The sequence below is a fragment of the Cygnus olor genome, chromosome 2 (genome assembly GCF_009769625.2).
Source record: "Cygnus olor isolate bCygOlo1 chromosome 2, bCygOlo1.pri.v2, whole genome shotgun sequence".
In the NCBI taxonomy this organism is placed as follows: domain Eukaryota; kingdom Metazoa; phylum Chordata; class Aves; order Anseriformes; family Anatidae; genus Cygnus; species Cygnus olor.
In genome coordinates this window covers 90,369,204-90,387,943 of record NC_049170.1, presented here as the reverse complement: position 1 = coordinate 90,387,943, position 18,740 = coordinate 90,369,204, and the positions used below count along the sequence as shown (strand labels likewise).

The window sequence follows — 18,740 nt, the reverse complement described above, 5'->3', positions numbered from 1 at the left end:
AGGGAAGGGAAGCAAGATGACTTCTTTTTGTCCAACTTCAACACTGAGAATGTCAGGGAGAAACCTATTCTGGCATTTGTTTTTCTGTATTTTATTTGTTAGTAGATGTGAACAAATAGCAAGTATTCAATTGCAGAAACAAATGTGTTGGAGGAGGATGATAGCTTACAAAGCATTAAACAACCAGAAGACAAGATTTCTAAAGGCAATTAAAATAAAGCAACTGAGCCACAGGCTAAAATGAGTGTGCTTTCACTATACTTAATAATTTGGAGAATCAGAGGATAGCAAAAGTTTCACCTATCTTTGACAAAAGCAGCAAGGATGATTCAGAGGACTGTAGAGCTTCAAGCTTTATTACTATCCCTATTACCTGACTGAAAGAATAAATAAAAATAGGAAAATAAAACATCAAAGAAATCACTAGATTCTGAATATGCTTAAAATATAGTGAACAGATGAGAGCAAAGAACAAAAATTAGACTTTCAAAATCTTCACAAGAAGCCTCATGGGAGGTGACTTATGAAGTGTGAAGCTGAAAGCAAAATAAAAGAGGTTATATGTATTGATTGTCATCTGGTGACAGGGTTAACAGCAGGTGGCCTGTGGTTTCAACTACATATTTAAAAACTATTTGGAAACAAGGAAGCATGCTGAGAGGGTAAAATCTACAGATGGCAAGAAATTAACTCAGATTAGCCCTGACTTCAGAGGGCTATTAGGGATTTAAGAGATAAGCAGTCAGTCTGCTTCAGCAGATTATGGTCATTACTTTAGATTGCAATGAAGTGCACTTTGCAGGCAGTAACTTGGAGTAACTCCGTGTCTGGCTGGGTTCTAAATTGCCAGATCAACTCAGAAGATTGCTTGGATGCCCTTGTGGGTAGTGCAAAGATGACTGGTGTCAGAAGGACAGTAACAGTCAAAAAACACAAAATCTCAGGCTGTCTAACAAAAGATAGTATAAACAGAATGGGCAAACATAGTAAGCATGTAATATTTATACGAAGAGGTTAGAATGCTGTGTTTACTATTATTTAACACATCCCAGAAGGGAAGATGGAGAAAAAGTGTGGAAATGGGTGTCTAAAAAAGATGTAGATGGATTCTTTGAAACACAGACAAGGACCTGAGCAGCCTGGCTTAATTTAGCATTTCAATGAGAAGGGCGATGGACCAGATGACCTTCAGAGGTCCTTTCCAACCTAAAAAATTCTAGGATTTTATGAAATAGATAAAAGAAATTTCTACTGTTCAATATATTCAAGACAGCAAATCCTGAAACTGGCAAATGCAACAGCAGACAAAATTAGATTATGAAACTCATTGTCACAAGAACTTTTCTAGGAGCCAAAATAAGATTGTATTTTTGCAGTAAAAAAAAAAAAAAAAAAAAAAAAAAAAAAGAAAGAAAGAAAAAAAAGGATTATGCATTTTTTTCCCCTCAAAGTATCAAAGTATTAGTGTTTTTTGGAAAAGCAATCATTCCTCCATTTGATGCATATAACGAGTGTTATGACTCATGAAAAAAAGATTTTCTAGGAGAGATCTTCGTCCTTCAAAGCTTCTTGTGCTCTCCTCTCAAGCAGCTGGTATCAACCACTGTCCGAATGAAGACACTGGACTAGATGGGAATTATAAACCAGAATTTTCATGTTGGTTAGCTCCTGATGATGTTCTGTCAAGTTTATTCCATTAATGAGAAATGTATTGTTTTTAAGAGTCATCCATGAAATTTGACACACTGAGAGCTCCAAAAATGAGGTTACAGTATTTCTATAGTACTACCAATAAATACTCTGCATTCCAAATTAAGCCATTGACTAGACTTATGCATTAGTCAATTAATTACCACTTTTTAAAAAGAGTGGCTGCTGCAGGATTCCTTTGTTTTTATCCTTCTTAACTCCTCCTCATCAAACTTGCTGTCATAAGGAGGACAGTAAAAGAATTACACAAGGTATTCCAAGGACACTTCTATTATTGAGACAATTTTATTACCCCAAAAGTGTATTCTGTCTATTGCCTTTGAAATATGTAAAGAGACACATCTGCCTTAAAGAAGAGATTCCTCCAAACCACAGAGTAAGTAAACAAATTTGAAGATATTGGTAAAATAAAGTAACCATAAAATAGTTCCTAATGGTTATATAACATTTATTATATGTATAAGAAACATTAAAATGGCTGTCATAACATGGTGAGGAAACCATCTGACAGACAGATATAAAGCTCAAAACACAGTGTTCTGGCATCTTTGAAATTCCATGAGGAATAATGCAACAAGTCCACATTCATAACAAGTTCTGTGACCAGGGAGGAACAAACCAAGAATAAAATTAAATCTTAAAGATTTGACTTTAGAGAGGAGCTTATAAATCTACATATTTACCCACTAGACATACCTTGGCTGACCTAGTGATGGCCCCGATCTCTGAATAAAGATCAGTGCTGTCTGGGAACTTTTCCACCACCATAGTGCAGACATGGTGCAGGAGGGACTGCTTATGCACTGTGTCCTTGACTTCTGGAACCTTCTCGAGGTAGCTCAACTCAAAAGCTTTGGCCTGTAAGAGAGAAAACAGGAAGAAAATAAAAACAAAAATGCTACTCCACCCCATGCAGATTAGTAGGCAAAAATGATTACCAAGTAGGGGTAGAAGGGAAAGATGAAGAATTTTACAACAAAAGAAACTTGTTGCTTTTATTTTTATTCTTTCAACTTGCTAAAGAATAGGCCTAAAATCACTCCATCTACTGTGAAATGACTCATGACAAAGTGCTCACAGTTTGAATGGGGAGCATCAACACTGAACTCAAGGGAGTTACACAAAGAGAATGCCTCGCTCTAAACTTCCTTCAGGTTATGCAGAAAAGGGCAAAGAGCATTCATGAAACACACACACACACACACAAAAAAAAAAAAAGTAGGTTCTGTTTTCTACATTATATTTCTGGTCAGAAATAAATACTGGGTTGTAACTGTCATAATGATTTTGACTTCTGCTTTTTGAAGGAGAAAGCTCAGGGGAAATGCTGGGACACAGGTCTTACATTGGTTCCATTCAGAAAGTTCCCGATGGCTAGCAGAGTAGAAAGGATAAATCCCAAAGTTTTATTGTGCTCCAGTTGGTCCATTCCTTCTTTCAGATCTAGAAGTGGTTCTGCAACCTCCTGCCACAAGAAGAGAAACAAGAAAGTGAAGGCTGTAGTTGGCTATAGCTGCTTCTGGTTTTTAATTCTAAGATTTAGATTAATTACTGCAAAAAGTTCCTGAACTGGTGTCTTGCAGAGTGTAAACTAGCCATGTGTGCTGGCTTTCTTCCATGTTCCAGCTGATAAATCACATGCAAGGACAGCAAAGAAATACATAAAATACTTTCCTAATGTTGCTTGTTTATGTATGCATTTGCCTTACTTGTCCTCGGGATTATTCTATGATTCTGAATAGGAGAGAAATGGTATCACTGAAAGGGCCGTTGCACCTGAATTAGAGACATGAACACCTCTGGTCCCAAGTGAAAAAAGAAAGCTTCTTATAACAACTCTTTCTAATCTTCAAAAAACAACCCCCCCAAAAAAGTTAGAACTCTGGCTGAGTTGACATTCACAGCCTGACCCTAAAGCTTTCTTCAAACAACGGTTACCTCTGAGTTTTTGATATCATTTTGTGCCTGTGTGACTTTAAAAATGGGAAAAAAAAAAACCAACCCTCAAAATAAAACACAAAACCTCGAACCCCAAACCAAAAAAAGACCCCACCAACAACAAAAACATAAAATACTGCAAATATAAAGCTTTAAAAGTGGTCCCATTTTGATCTTTTAACTTAATGCATCTTCCATCCACACACATTGTCTGAGTATGGGTATGTGAACTGATAAGACTTGAAAACATAAATTCTCTTCCATTACCTCGGGAAGTGAACTACACCAGAGAGTTCAAAGGAAGACAGTGAGGGTAATTGAGTTGAGTGAGCTTGTTTCTATCTTAGTGTGAGGCCCAGGGTTATTTATTTTATATGCGCAGTAACAGTTCACATTGTTCCTATCTCCAATTGCCATCCAAAGCATCCCCGAGCAGCATTCTTTTCCCAAATTATTACACTTTTTATGAGCTAAGAAGCCAAAATTAAGCTGTTATTTTAGACCAAGAGGCAAAATAACTGTGAACTTCACTGTCTTGGGGAAATACAATGGGTCATTCAAAAACTATACCGACATTTTACCACAAATAAGAGCACAAAGATAAAGGAAACATGGATTTCTAGTCACTACATAACAACTCAACTCTCAACTTAAGAAAACAGTATGGCAAATTTGAAATAAATTAAAAAATGGCACAGTGACCCAAGTAATTTATACATCAGAGGAGAGCTGCTAAATCATTCAAGACTTTATCGAGTTAAAGTAAAATCAATAAACTGCTACACAGAATTCTTTGAATTGGTTTACAAGTCGGGACTGAGTTTTTTGTTTTGTTCCATTATGGAGATGAATCACAATGCTATACATCTGCTGCAAACACAGATTTTGGAACTATTATACCTGCACCAATTTGCAAACTGTTTAAAAATCTTTCCTAGAAGGATGATTTAAAATATTCTGAGGATGGATAAAAAGGTAGCATAAAAGGCTTCCAAGCAGGCCATACTGTAGCCTTTTATTTAACTATTTAACATGTAAGCTATCCATGCTTAAGCTTTCTTCCATATAGTGCACATTTATCATTACTCTTTTTTTTTTGAGTTTATGGTACCATACAAACAAACAAAAAAACAAAAAACCCTACAAAAAAGTGTGCTAGATACCATATAAACAGGGGGAATACCCACTGTTGCTCCTTTAAAACTTACCTTTTACCTAGACAAGGCCAATACGTAATGCAGTTGCCTCATATCCTTAACTATCACATATCCTTATTTACCATGTTTTTGTTTTTTACCTAGAAATTATGCTTGAATGAAATTTGAGGGCTGGTCTAGAATTTTTGGTGGTGAGACATCTGATAAAGCCAGGTAAATGCTTATGTTATTAACATGTTTAGCTTACTGTACCTATACAAGTTCACAAGCATGCTTTATTGGGAGGGGTAAAAGCTTTGGTAAGGATGGGAATTTTGTGATGACAAAAATGTAATTTGCCATATTTGTATTTAAATGAGACTGGCCTGCATAAATTATCATGTAATTTTAAATAACCAGAAAGTATCAAGACCATACTGTATGACTTAAGAAGTTCTGCTGCATTTTTAAAATTTTCAGACAGTTTAAGTATCACTCAAAAGCACAATCTTTTTGAAGTTATTTGTCTAGCACACCATCTCTGGGAAGCCTCGACTTAAGGGTAATCTTTCTCCTCAGAAGAGGAACTAAACGAAGCCCTTTTCTTTACCAGTCAAACTTTTCTCATTTCTACACCTGCTTATCTTCATTTACGATCCTTTAAAGTTGTCATCAATAAGGATATATTTGCCCACAATGACCTTAATAAAAAATAAATAAATCAGATTTAGGACAATGGAACATTATATTCCTCTTTCTAAGACCTTTAAACTCCCTTTAAGATAATCAAATTTGATGGCATCTGCACCACAAATAGTTCAGTACAAAGAGGTAGCAGTAACACAATGTCATTGTTTATGAACAGAGCAATCAAAAGACTGAAAATGAAGATTTAAAGCTGCAACTCTACCTCCTTTGTGTATGCAGTTAAAATACATTACCAAAAGAAAGGTGAGAAAAATTATTGTTCCAATGATGAACTTCTGGTAGGCATAAATGTTAGATACATTTTAACATTTCAGAACATTATACACATCATCAAACAGACAATTTGGAAAGGGTTTTCCTTTTTCAATTTCACACGCATATACTTCAATCCAAAATAATGCACTGATTTGATCAAGTGTCACAGCTTACAGTGAAAGCTGCAAGTGTGCTGTAACTGCCTATAAAGTGCAAAGAACAAGAATTTCCTTAGCTTTTAACAGTGTTTCAAATGTTTCAGAAAGCAAGCTAGAAATACTAGGTATAGACATAGATTAACAGCTACTGCTAACTCAGATCACATGAAGCGAACAATTTAGCCTTGTGGTAACTTCAAAGCAGGATAAATAGCTATACCAGAGGAGAAAAAATGGCAGCAAATATTCAGACCAGATACACATATTTTGTGTTTTAAGAGACAGAAGTGTAAATATCTAAGATTAAAGTCACATTTAAGAAAAATGAATATTAACTTGATAGCATTTCCTAAAATCTAAGAAAACGAAGCAGAGGCTGAATAATCTTGACAAGACCATCTGGAAATCAATCCATTGTTATTATAGCTTTTTAAATATCCATGGCTAGATAAGCATAAGACTTTTTTACAGAAGCATGTCCCACTTCTCAGAATCCATCACACAATATTATATATATATATATATTTTATATACACATAAGCACACAGATATAAATATAAAAATAATATATATAGGAGAGAGCTGCCTGAAGAACCCAGAGCAACCCACAGGGTATGCACCAGAAGTGCAGCAGAAGAGAGTTCCTGTACTGAAATTCCTGAAAGAGATTTTGAAAGTCAGCAGGTAGCTGAAATTGCCTTTACAGTTTGATTCTATTTCATCTACTCACTGAAATGACATGCTGTCATTTTGAAATTTTTGTATGTGATTTGTCATACATGATACAACCTGACTATAGTGTTCTCTGAATAAACACTGTTTATGAAAAAGGTGGTGGCAGTCACCTATGACCGAACTGAAAAGAACACCCCTGAAGGATGATCCTATCTTTTGTTTATAATTTTGTAGGAGAGCTATAAACAGAAATAACTTTAATGGACAGTGTTTTTCTTAGTTCAAATGGATGTAAGATCAATATTCTCATTTTACAATGTATGAGTGAATCCTGTAGTCCTCATCCAACCTTTGTCCAAGGAAAAATTCTTACTGCTCTGAAGCTATACACCAAATAACATCTGGAGCAGCTGTGGTAAGGAATTAGCCCTCTTTGTTCCAATGCCATTACCGCCTAATTAAAGGAAGGAAGACATAATCTCTAATTTTCTTTTATAGAAGAAATAGATTATGAAGGATCATTTCAGCTGTTTCCTGGTCAGCCACTGAAATAAGTGACTTATTAACTGTTTCCACAAAATACACACTTACACAATAATGAGGACAGAGAAAGATTAAGCAAAGACTTGGAAGAGTGTCTACCTCAGCCTCCGCATGTTCACCTCACCTTTTCCACTATTTCATAGTCCATCTTGAAAGCCCAGAGCTGGAGCCTGGCGGAGAGTTCGCTGATGGAGGAGAGGGTGAGAAGGAACTGCTCAGCGCTGCCCAGGGGGACATCAGGGTTTGCCAGCTGTGCCTCCTGGATCTTTTGCTTCTCCTCCTCAGTTGGGATCATGGTCAAAATTTTCTGTAAAGGGAAATAAAAAGCAATAGTCAGTTGGAGGGGCTGAGATGCATGTAAGGACTGGGCATGGGGGTGCATCAGTAGCAAGGACACCAGCAGCAACAAGCTTCATTTTGACTTCACCCAAGCTTGTTTGATGACAAAGTGAAGTTTTTTTAAGGAGCAAAATTTTGTGGCCTATGATTTACAGCAGGTCAGTCTAGATACTAAGGTCTCATTTAGCCTCCACGTCTATGCGTGTTCCAGTGCACCTGTAGGTATAAACAAAAAACTTGAGGACCTATTACAGCTGGAGAAAGGTTTCTTACAGCACAACTTGACAATCTGCACTAAGCGAAGTGGTACACTGTGCTTTTTGGAAGGAAGCCTGGAGAAGGAGAAAAGGCTGGTTCTCAGAGTACATGGGATGGATTAGATACCACTGTGTGGCACAACAGGAACTCCCGTCCCTTGCTGTTCTCACCATTTACTGTTTTTCATTTAGATTGTTTTGACTTTTATGAAACATGGAAACCATTGCAACATACTAGGGCATTCCTAAAAATGTCACCCAAAGTGAAGACAGCTTCCCAGGGAACACTCGTTGAATACACAGTTATGAACTGCATAACATACGGTCTTTTTCTCTTTTGATCCAAAAAGTCCAAAATATCGATGAAAAACGATCTCAGTATTTTCAGTTTCTGCTGCCAGCATGGCTCAAAACATTTATATTTTCCCTTTAATTCTTGGATTTTACATGCTTGTTTACATGTGGCAGCTTTCCTTCCCAAAGGTATTGTTTCTTAGATTTTAACATAATGAATACATTTTAAAATGAAAAAGAAACGTAAAACAACATAAAGGCATCAGATAAGTTGAAGTCTTTGCCCTGTTGATCAATGCCTCATTAAAACAAATCAGTAGATTTTCAGCACAACTTATGTTTATTCATCTGAAGAATGACATGTTTTTGCTGTAGCTTTCTATAATGATAAGGGCTGTTTTGGAGGTAAGGAGAAGAAAATAAAAATACAGCCAAAGAGCTGTAAGACCTGCCAATCCAAACTACAGACTTGTTCCAGCAGTGGAGATAGCCAATTTATCAAAGTAGCACAATTGCCCCAATTGGTACCGGTATTCCAGTACCAATTCCAGCAGCAATACTGGTATTCCAGTACCAATAATTCATCTAGCTCCTTGTACAGTGCTGCAGCTAAGTGTGGATAACTAGGGACTTTTCCTGGTCAATCTGGCAAAGAACAAGAGTTAAGGAAGCAAGTACTGTTAACAAGGAATAAGCAAACAATGTTCAATCCGTTGAACTTGGACTTACTTAATTTCAGCCACAGCATTCATATAGCTGACCATCTTCTTACACAGACATGCACAAACATAAATAGAGAAGCAGTTCTTCCTGTTAATGTTGGTCAGAACGCTGCCTTTCAGTTCAAAAGAAGAAAAAAATTCTCCTTGCTTGAACACTGCAATAAGTTACCCCTGCTCTCACCTATAGCTAAAGGAAGCAGCGAGAGTTAAAAGTCTGTGAGCATCTACTGTAATAAGGAAAAAAAAATCTTTTGATCCATTCTTATCCTAAGGAAAATGGAAGAGGAGGAATATCTCTCAGTACGCTTTTATTTCCCTTGTCAATGTCTATTTAGAAAATGTTCAGTTCAGATTGATAGCATTTGTGTATTCATTTTGAGATATGCTATCTATCCATCTACAGATGCTGAAATCTGTAACTGAAGTGACACCTAACATCAAACTAGAGATTTTAAGTAGCTGCTTCAGGGCACTTCTCAGTGCTCAAACTAACCACCTAAAAGGTTCATAAAAGAGAGACCGAGCCTGAAACCCAGAAGAGTTTTTTCAAAGAGAACCTCTGAAGAAGTCAGGCCTCCTAGTTCTTCCTTCTCTCTAAAACAATGACAAGAAGCCAACACCCCTCCAAGTGAGCCAGAGCAGCTTGCAAATAGGATCATATGAACATCCATACATGGTGAGTTGAGCAGTAGCCATGTGATGGATGTAAAAATGCTTCTGATGCATTTTTGAAGGCTAACACTTCAGCAGTATTTTCAATTGCCTCCTACAAATAACTAGGGCTTCTGGCAGCTACCCAGGGATCCCACAACTATTTTGTGGTGGTGCAGGGCCTATACTCCAGAGATTTTGCACTGCTTTCGGGCATTTTAAAGAGGGCAATGAAACAGTAAGCTCTATTTCCAAAGGGACTCTCCTCCTCCTTGAGCTTTATGTAAACACCACAAGCCAGATGGATCTGACAAAAAGTATTCGAGTCCAAGTACTGCAAGTCTGCTCTGAGGCGCACTGTAGTATGTGAAAAAGGGAATGCCAAGCAAAAGAGCCTGTGGATGTGGTGCCAGCTGTCAAGCATCACCCCTGCTGCTGAAAGTGCTGCCTCGATGGAATCAGAACTGCTGTCGATGTGCTGGCAGGTCTCACCCCAGCCACAGAGCAACTGCCCCCATAACAACTATTTACTCACCAGAGCTTTGAGTTTGCTCAGGCAAATAATTCTTATCCTGCTGGTCATCATCCTTTGTGTGCTCCTGAGCAAGCAGTAAAATGCTCTTATTCTCTATTTCCACTCTATGACTAACTTGAACCATTTGTTCAGTGCTGAAAACTGTTGAGTACACCATCTGCCAATTTATTATTACTATTTTGATTTTTTTTAACATCACTGACAGTAAAAGGAGCATAAAAACACAGCAGGGCAGAAGGTTACTGGCACCTAATATGACCATTAAATCATAAATAGCTTTGAATTTAATGATTAGTTCAGAAAACTCTCTCCAGTGTAGCATTCCTCAAACAGATTAAAAGAGGATTGGTTACTGGTGAGCCCCACGTCCATATCTTCTCATAATGTGACACAAAGATGTGTAATACACTTATTTAATCTCTGGGCACTCTCACACAATTACTTGGGCCAGAGACTAAAATTCTGAGAAAAAGTGCAAAAATCTTTTAATGGAGAAAAAAACAAAAACAAAAACTGGTGAGCTCATTTACATGAGATTATCAGTCTTAACTGTTTTGATCCTTGAACTTTTGGTGAATGGATCAAACTGGTTATTTCCTGGACTCTGCCATCCTGATGTATGATTTCCAAAAATTTTTCAGAGGAATGCCTTACAGGGCTCACAGGGTGAAGTTCATAGGAGACTCAGGCCGTCCCTCAGGCATTCAGGAAGAGCTGGGCACCTTGGAGCGGGGTTCACAGCAGCAACTGCCTAAAATGACCAGCAAGACAGACTCCCAGTTTGCTTGAAGGCATAAAAAATGGGATGCTAGGAAGTACCTAACCAGAGACTGTTAGTAGCCTGGAGTCCCTCTGGAAATTAGGTGCTTAAGTTATCTCTTCCAAGAGATAAGGGGACTTCTCAGTGGTGATGAGGTTGCAAGGGTGGCTCAGCTCTCACATTTGATTTCAGTTGATTTTATTGGGCAAACAGGAGCCTTAAAAATCTAGGATACTGAATATCCGGTTGGTTTTGGGTCCTAAGCTTTCTGTGGCGAAAGGTCCACACGTTTGTAAGCTACATCATCAAATACACATTAATGGATATTTCATCTACTATTGACAAGCCTCAGCAGAAGATTCAGATCCAAAAAGGCTCTCACAATTCAGCTTTTCAGACACCTATTCCTGAGACCCATGAGTAGTTTGCATTATTTGCAGAAGAAACCCATTACCTGCAGAAAATATGAAAGGATATACATACAAAAGAGTAGAATAGAATATCTAAAAGAATATGAAGCTCAGGATTTCACGGTAAGTGAGGCTGGGTGTGCTAATTTTATCTGAACTTTTCAAAAAATGATCTAATTCTGAAAAGAGACTCTATTTAAAACGCCTTATAATGGTATCTATATATCAGAAGCTGACAGCCGTGGCTTCAGATTGCTCCACTTCTTCAGCTCTCTACTGAAAATACATCAGCATGCAAGTGCTGTTCACAGAAACCATAGAAAATGTTTTTGTTTTCTGTAAGGAGTGAAAGGGTAGCTTTTTCCCTATTAAATAAAGTCTGAAACTTGTTAGGGCAGTGATACACTAACTGTGAAAGTACAGCCAGCAAAGCATTATTGAGTCAATTCTCTGTGTTGTCCAGGCTTGTGAAAAAAAGGTGTTCTTTCAGGTCAGCTAGCATAATTTGAAACGCCCCATCAGACTTTTACAAAGCATTAACTAACCAAATTGGAAACTGCAAATGCCAACACGCTGTGGTGAAAAGTATCAAAACAAATTTAAATACCTTGATCATTTCTGAAAATGAATTTTGTTGTTGTTGTTTATAAATGTCCCTGTCTGCCTTTCTAACAGCAGGCTCTCATTTCTTATCCCTTTTTACATCTCAGAGCTACCTAACCACTCTGAACACATGGCTTTCAAAGTACTTAACTACTTGGGTATTAAGAGCCTGGCATACCTGGGCAGCTTTTTTATTTCAAATAGTTTTACTAAAAGCTATACCTACCAAAGCAATACACCATTATGCAGCATCACAAAGCTACATTTTAAAGCACAAGGCACACCACCTTCACCTCCTCACAGCATTGCTCCAGTTTTACTCAGCTAAATTAATTAAACTCTTTGGTATAATTTGATTTTGATCCTTGTTCCCTTCCTGAGTAGCATTCTGTGGTAGGACCTACTCATTTCCTTTGCTGGAGATAAAGCAGGAAGAACTGGTCTGGTGGACTATTCATGCAGTTGCTGGTGAAACACTTCATTAAAATTACACACCAGGATTTTAAGCTTGCCTTTTTGCTTAACTCAGAGAGAGCCCTCGTCCATGCTGAGCAGGAAGGTCTTTGTTCTGCAGCGGAGCTCCAAGTTGTTTGAACACTATGAATGCCAAGCTTTCAAAGAAAGGAAAACACAACCACTTTGGCAAATGTAAGGTGGCAAAAAATTTTTAGTTGGTTTGACACACAGTGCTTGCAGACACACATTGTGCCTTCCTGTGAAAATGTGTTTCTAGCAGTGCCTGCTCTGCATACTAAACTGACTTCATCTGCCTTTCTAAGAGCGTGCCCCCATTCTCACAGGTACCAAACTCCTTCAAACACATGGGCAAAAAACCCACAACATACTTAGGTATAGAGGGTCATAAAATACCTGGAGAGTTTTCTTCTCCTTAGTTTAATTTTTTAAGTTAAAAAGTAAAATATGCATTACTAACAATAGTTAAACGCCACAAACAAAGCAGCATTCAGCAGAATGTATGACAGTAGCCTAAGATTTCCTGGGCTATGATCTTTATGATGAGCTGAGCTATTACACACTAATAGCCTGCATCCCACTGCCTCACTGCCCAGCAGTTGTTAGTGCTACTGTCAGCACTGCTTTAGTCCTCTGTTCTTAAAGGGATTGCTAAGGTCACTTCTAAGATACTATTTAACTTGAACTCATGGACCAAGATGCCAAACTGAAGTCACACACATGCTATCACGACAGCTATGATGCTCCTCAGTGAAGGTGCAGAACTCGCAGCCAAGGCAAAGGAAGGCTCAGGTATCTATACTCTGTTGGTGCCCTCCTCCTTGTTGGATCCCCTAAATGCTGAAGATGATCCTAATCTTCAGCTTTTCTGAATTTTTATCACTGCATGCAATATCCTCATCACAGCACATCACATCTCTTCCCCTGCACTCCTTACATCTGTCTCTTCTGCTTACTAGCCATAACATCTCTTCTAGATGATATCTATGCCTATCTTATATGATATCACAGTGGGTACTCAAAATTACTCAAAAGTATTTCCCACATTGCAGTTTTTAAAATAAATAGTTAATGTAACTTTTTCCATACTGGTCATACTCATGGAACCCACAGATTAACTGTAAAGGATACTCTATACCAACCAATTTGCTTTATTCTCTGCAATTTTTGTAGAAATGAAGCTGATATTTACACCATTATTGATTGATTCATTCCTCATAACTATAATTATTTTGTAGGATTTAGGAATAGTGTTGAACCAAAAAACTTTCTAAAAATTTAGACTGAGAAGACAGCCTCTGTTCCTCTCAAGCTAACTCTAAGGCTAAAGACAATGAAGATATGAATATAGAGGAGAAGAGAAAGGGAACAAAGTTTATCTACACTGTAGGTCAAAGGGGGAGTACAGAAAACTGATTAAGGGCTCTGCTGAAAACAGCAGGACTCAAGATGATGAAATTCTATGCCTCTTCTTGTACCTCTTGACCAGCTCTGTATAGCTCAGTCCAGCCCTCTGTCTTGCTAAATGTCTCTCTGACTATGTAATGATGTGCAATAAGAAAAATCTGCAAACTGAGAACTGAAGAAGGGAACCTGAATGCATGTTTTTACTCGACACGCAGCAAATAAACATGGACCTACACATTTAGAAAAGAAGTATTTTTTTTTTCTCCATGAACATCATCCCTTCCGACTAATGAAGGCTTCATCTCTCAACATGGAAAGTACCTAGGCTCAGATCCAGTTATCCTTTCTCTTGATTTTAAATACCTGAAAAGTCACATCAGGCTTACTCACATCCTTTAGCTTCAAGCTGTGGACACTCAGAAATCCCATTTTCTTTAGCACTGGGCATGCGTATCAACAGTGTATCATTTCCTAGTTTCTGAATTCTTCCATTTGAAAGCTGCATGCATTTATTATATATATTTTAAATGAAATTATGGGTTTCTGGCAGCTAATGGAAAGGCCACCCAAATGAAGGTGTGGTGGTACCATGCACTTACAGCTGTGGACACCACAGGTGGTCAGCAGATGGGCCCAGCTACAAATGGTGGCACTGGAAGGGTGAGCTGTGCCGAGCAGCTGAACTTCTGTTGAGCACACCGGGGAAGGCAACAATTCAAAGGAGATGATACATTGAAGATAATGAAGATGTGTCCTTTATCAGCCCCTTTATGTTGGACTTTCTGTGTGAACACTGCCTGCAGCGCTGAGGTCTAACCGGTGGCCTGTGAGTTGGACTTGGCTGGAGTGGTGCTTCTCTCCTACCCTGGAAAACTCAGTACTTCACAATGCAGCGGTGGGACCATGGGGCTGGGTCATGGAGAGGAGTAACTGGCCAGTAGGAAACTTGAGGTTACCACATTTGCCCCAAAGATGGCAATCTAACCAACCGGGCTGAAAAAGAGCAGCCTTTGTTGATTCTTATTTTTAAATCTAATTTGTCGCCTTCACAATATCAGTAAAGAATGCATACAGCAAATAATGTAGCTTTGGAAAGAAATTATATTCTAGTAGGGATAAATCAGGCCATGCCTTCTAGCTAGAGCAATCTTTTGCCTTGGGTACGTATTTTGCGTGTAACTGCTGGCAGCTCCATTTCCATTCTAGCCAGCTTTTCTCATTTTCTTATGTAGTCAGCATAGTAAAGGTGGAAAAGGGGGAAATCATGAAACACAGAGCCAAACCACTGAAAGGTGACTATGAATCAATACAGGACCTATGCAATTCAACCACTGGTTGAGATTTGTAGTTGTGCAGATTACTCTTATTGGATAATATAGGCTTATTCAAAGAAAGATTTGAAATGAATACAAACACAATAAAAACAAAAACAACAAACAAACAAACAAACAACAACAAAAAACAACCAAGGGAGCAGCAGGCTTCTTTTACATTTCATAGAAGAAAAGTATTTTGATTAAAAAAAAATAATAAATGGAGCTCATCTTGGATCTCGGTCAGAATATCTGCAAAGTCAAACATGTAATGGTAAAAATTACATCATCTGTAATCTTTATACCAACTGCTTTTCTTCAATCAACAGTAACACAGAAATGCTATTTTGAGCAGAACTAGTCACTGTATTTGTTTTCCATTAGATATACAATCTAGAATGACTACAACAGCTAGCTGGGCATGAACTTTAGTAAACTCTGTACCAGTTGCATCAGCTTTATAAGTCACTGCCTATTCTTTGGTGCTTTATGAGTGGTCAGCATTAAATACATTTCCAACGTAAGCATGCAGAACTTGTCCTCTTTAGAATTTTAATAGCTTTAATAAACGCAATAAGAAACTGAGCTTCAGAAGAATAGATAATACTCTGAAAATCTCAATAGGAATTAGCACCACTATTATTCAAGTTTGGATATAAACAAAGCAGAGAAATTCACATTTACTGAGCATTCCCAACCTCAGGTGGACACTACCTGCTTCTGAGTACACTGCATTGATTTAACAGGTTTCAGTAATGATACATCACTTTTTCTCTCTTCCATAAAATATATGGCCTGTATCATAAGCAATATTGAGTAAAATGAAACACTGAAAATGCAGACTTGAACATACTGACTACTCCTTACCTCTATTCCTTCCTTGTTTAAGGCATATTCGTCAAAGTTCAAAATAGCAGTCTTGATAGTCCGTGGAGGGGGCAACACAGTCAAGCCAATATTAATAGCATTGCTTCGTTTTGAGTCCAATACAATGATCTCCTGTCGCTTCCCATCTGCAGCAGTTTTCTTGATAAAGAAGAGAGGAACAGGGAAATTACTCCTCCAGTCTGTTTTTTAAAGAAAAAGTCACTCACCGAAGTTACTCACCAAAGACTTCCCCTGTGCAAGGGTACTGACACTCAACGCTTATCTAATTCATTTACAGCCGTCAAAAAAAGCTCTGTCAGATACTTTGCAAGGAGGACAAGCATAAAATACATATGTTACCACAAACCTTGGGAGTACTGAAGTATGGGCCAGGAGTCAGCCTGCAAAAGCCCAAGACTGTCCCTGTGGGCTGAGTCTCTCCCTGTCCCACAGGGGCTGCCGCTGGGATGCCTTTTGTTCTCTCACCATGCTCTGCAAGAAGGTGCCTCTTGGGCAACCTAATGTCGTATACAAGGCACCTGCAAGGGGACTCTGCTCCTCATGTATGGGGGCATAGGGGAGGCAGAGACAGAAAGTGAGTGTACAGCAGAATCCAGCTTCAAATGTGATCTTCCCTCTCTCACCACACACATGAACTTTGGAAACAAATTTTCTCTTTTCCCTCTTCCTTTTCCCTATGAGACATGAGCTGAGGGATGCTGTCAAACACAGGAGCATAGACAGCAGACCAGCGCACTGATGCAAGCAAGCACAAACATGCTGTCCTGTGTATAAACACGTGTTTCAGCACAGCACAGGGATGTGATCACAACCTCCCTGCAGAGCATGTTACCTGCATCATAGTGGCTCTGGCAGCAGCACAGAGGTACCTCAAAGGGGCAAAGACAGAAACCGTGAGAGCCCACACCACTGCTCAGAGCAGGGAACTGCCCGTGTTGGCTGTGGCAGCAGTGCCTCTTGCCTCTCTTGTGGGTCCGGGGAAGCTCAGGAGGAGACCCTACTGCCTGAGCCTCAGCCTGTGCTCAGCACTGCCTTTTAGTCTGTGCAGCTCTGTCCTGCCACTTCCTTCGGGTCTGCACCGCATCCACCACTACCTCAAAAGATACCCTACTGCCAGATCTACCTGCTGCTTCTGTGTTGGAGAGCTGCCTAAACCAGTAAGACTTTAACAAAGCACCGCTCGCTGTGTGTCAGCCCACCATGGGAATGCAGTCACCTGGTTATAAGGACACCTTTTTCTGGCTGAGGTCTCTGCCTGCACAGGACCAGGTGTAGCAGCCAGCCCCAGCAGGCACCACACCACATTAGTTCAACATGCCAAGACGATCAACGTGGCATGGGGCAACTTCTGTGTGCTGACAAGGCTGAAGGCAAGGGCAGTGTAGAGGAGCTGGGGACTACCTCATGCGCATGATGGGTGAAAGTAATGAGTTGTTGTTGGTGGGTTTTAAATTAAAAAGAATGAAAACTTTCAGAATAAACAGGATAGATTTTATGAGAACAAAGGTGACGTTTATTTTCCGTTTTATTATGTCAGAACTGCCCTTCTGTTAACACCTTAAAAGCATCTCTGAACCCTTCTTGAACCTTCCCTTTTTTTGAGTGAGAGAGACCTCTTTCTATGGAGAAGCTAACTGAAGGAGTTGAGATAGAGCTTCTCCTTTAAAGCAGTCATTTTCACTTCCCGGGCCATTAATCGCTTTTTCAGGACCACAGTTAGTGGCCAGGACCACATAAAAACAAGCGGGGTTCAGCAGAGCCTGCTTCCTCTCGAGTCTGTATCGCACGCAGCCTTCTTTACACCACTGCCTCTGCCTCGTACTTCGGAGCTGAGGATCACGCCGCTCCGAGCAGCTCATGCAGAAGGGAAAAGGCTCAGGGAAAGGAGTTAAATTTAGGCTTCCCACATGCGGTATGGGTAAGTAAGCCTCAGATCTGCAGCTCTGTTTTTAGGTTCCTAAGTTTGACAAGAGAGACATATTCATTTGAGGGACATCTGATACTAACCGCTGGGACGACCGCGATTACACCAGTGCTCTCTCCTCAGCAGTGGGTTATGAAAGACAGATGAGCTGTGCTGGGGACATGAGCATGGAGGCATTTGCCAGAGCTATAGCTGCACGTCAAGTATAAAACAGTGGCAAAAGAAATTTTAAATCTCTTAGGTTAGAAAGAAATCCTTTCTGAATGAACAAAAGGATGAAGAGAAAAGATTTTACTCCTTTGAACTTTATTACCCCACCGCTAGGAAAATAATTCCTTTTTGCCTGCAATGGAACTGCACAGGTGTAAGCGCCTGACTACTAACATGAGCTACAGCTACTAATTTCTGTTATAATATTAGGTGACTTCAGACTGTCTTATTAGTTCATTAACAGAGAATTACTTCAAATAGGTGAAGGAACTGGGGCACTTAATGTGACAATATGTAGCCCTGAACTATCGTATTATTAAATATAAATCAGGTAATATAATTTGTGGGAAATAATCTTTTCTATGATGTATCAAGAACTACAGTGAATTTAGACTTCTACAAGAGCTAACTGGCCAGATGCTGTTGCCTTCACTGAAGGCTGGGTTATTCAGAAACACCAGCAGTCCCACAGAGGTGACCTGTGGTTTGGTGAGCACGTAGTCTAAAATACACCTCTTTGATTTAACTAAGCAAACAGAAGAATTTAAATCACTTTTTCAATGGTCACGGAAACAAGTAATTATATATGAGCATCAAGCCAGAAATATCTCCCCTCTATTTAAATTGCAGAACAATCTGCATCGGTAGTACAGAAAAACCTGGGATATCCCTTAATAGTGAGATGGCAATTTTTTGGTTTCTATCTAAATTAGCACGGATTTAGCACTGGGGATTAGAATCATTTTGTCCAGGATACAAACTTACAATCTTTTACAGAAATTTCATTCCACATTCATGACTTGCCTCAGCATTTATTCACATTGCAACAA

General features: G+C 39.0%; 1 protein-coding gene across 12 annotated transcripts in view; it reads right to left on the bottom strand.

Annotated features, from left to right (window-relative positions):
• FHOD3 (formin homology 2 domain containing 3) overlaps window positions 1-18,740 on the bottom strand; it is a 396,018-nt gene that overhangs the window by 39,418 nt on the left and 337,860 nt on the right. For all 12 annotated transcript variants that reach the window (XM_040548937.1, XM_040548935.1, XM_040548932.1 and 9 more), the window contains 4 exons: window positions 15,756-15,914; window positions 7,248-7,430; window positions 3,056-3,175; window positions 2,407-2,568 (listed from right to left, as the gene is read on the bottom strand). In XM_040548937.1, the coding sequence (XP_040404871.1) occupies window positions 2,407-2,568; window positions 3,056-3,175; window positions 7,248-7,430; window positions 15,756-15,914 (624 nt within the window). The remainder of the gene's footprint in view (window positions 1-2,406; window positions 2,569-3,055; window positions 3,176-7,247; window positions 7,431-15,755; window positions 15,915-18,740) is intronic.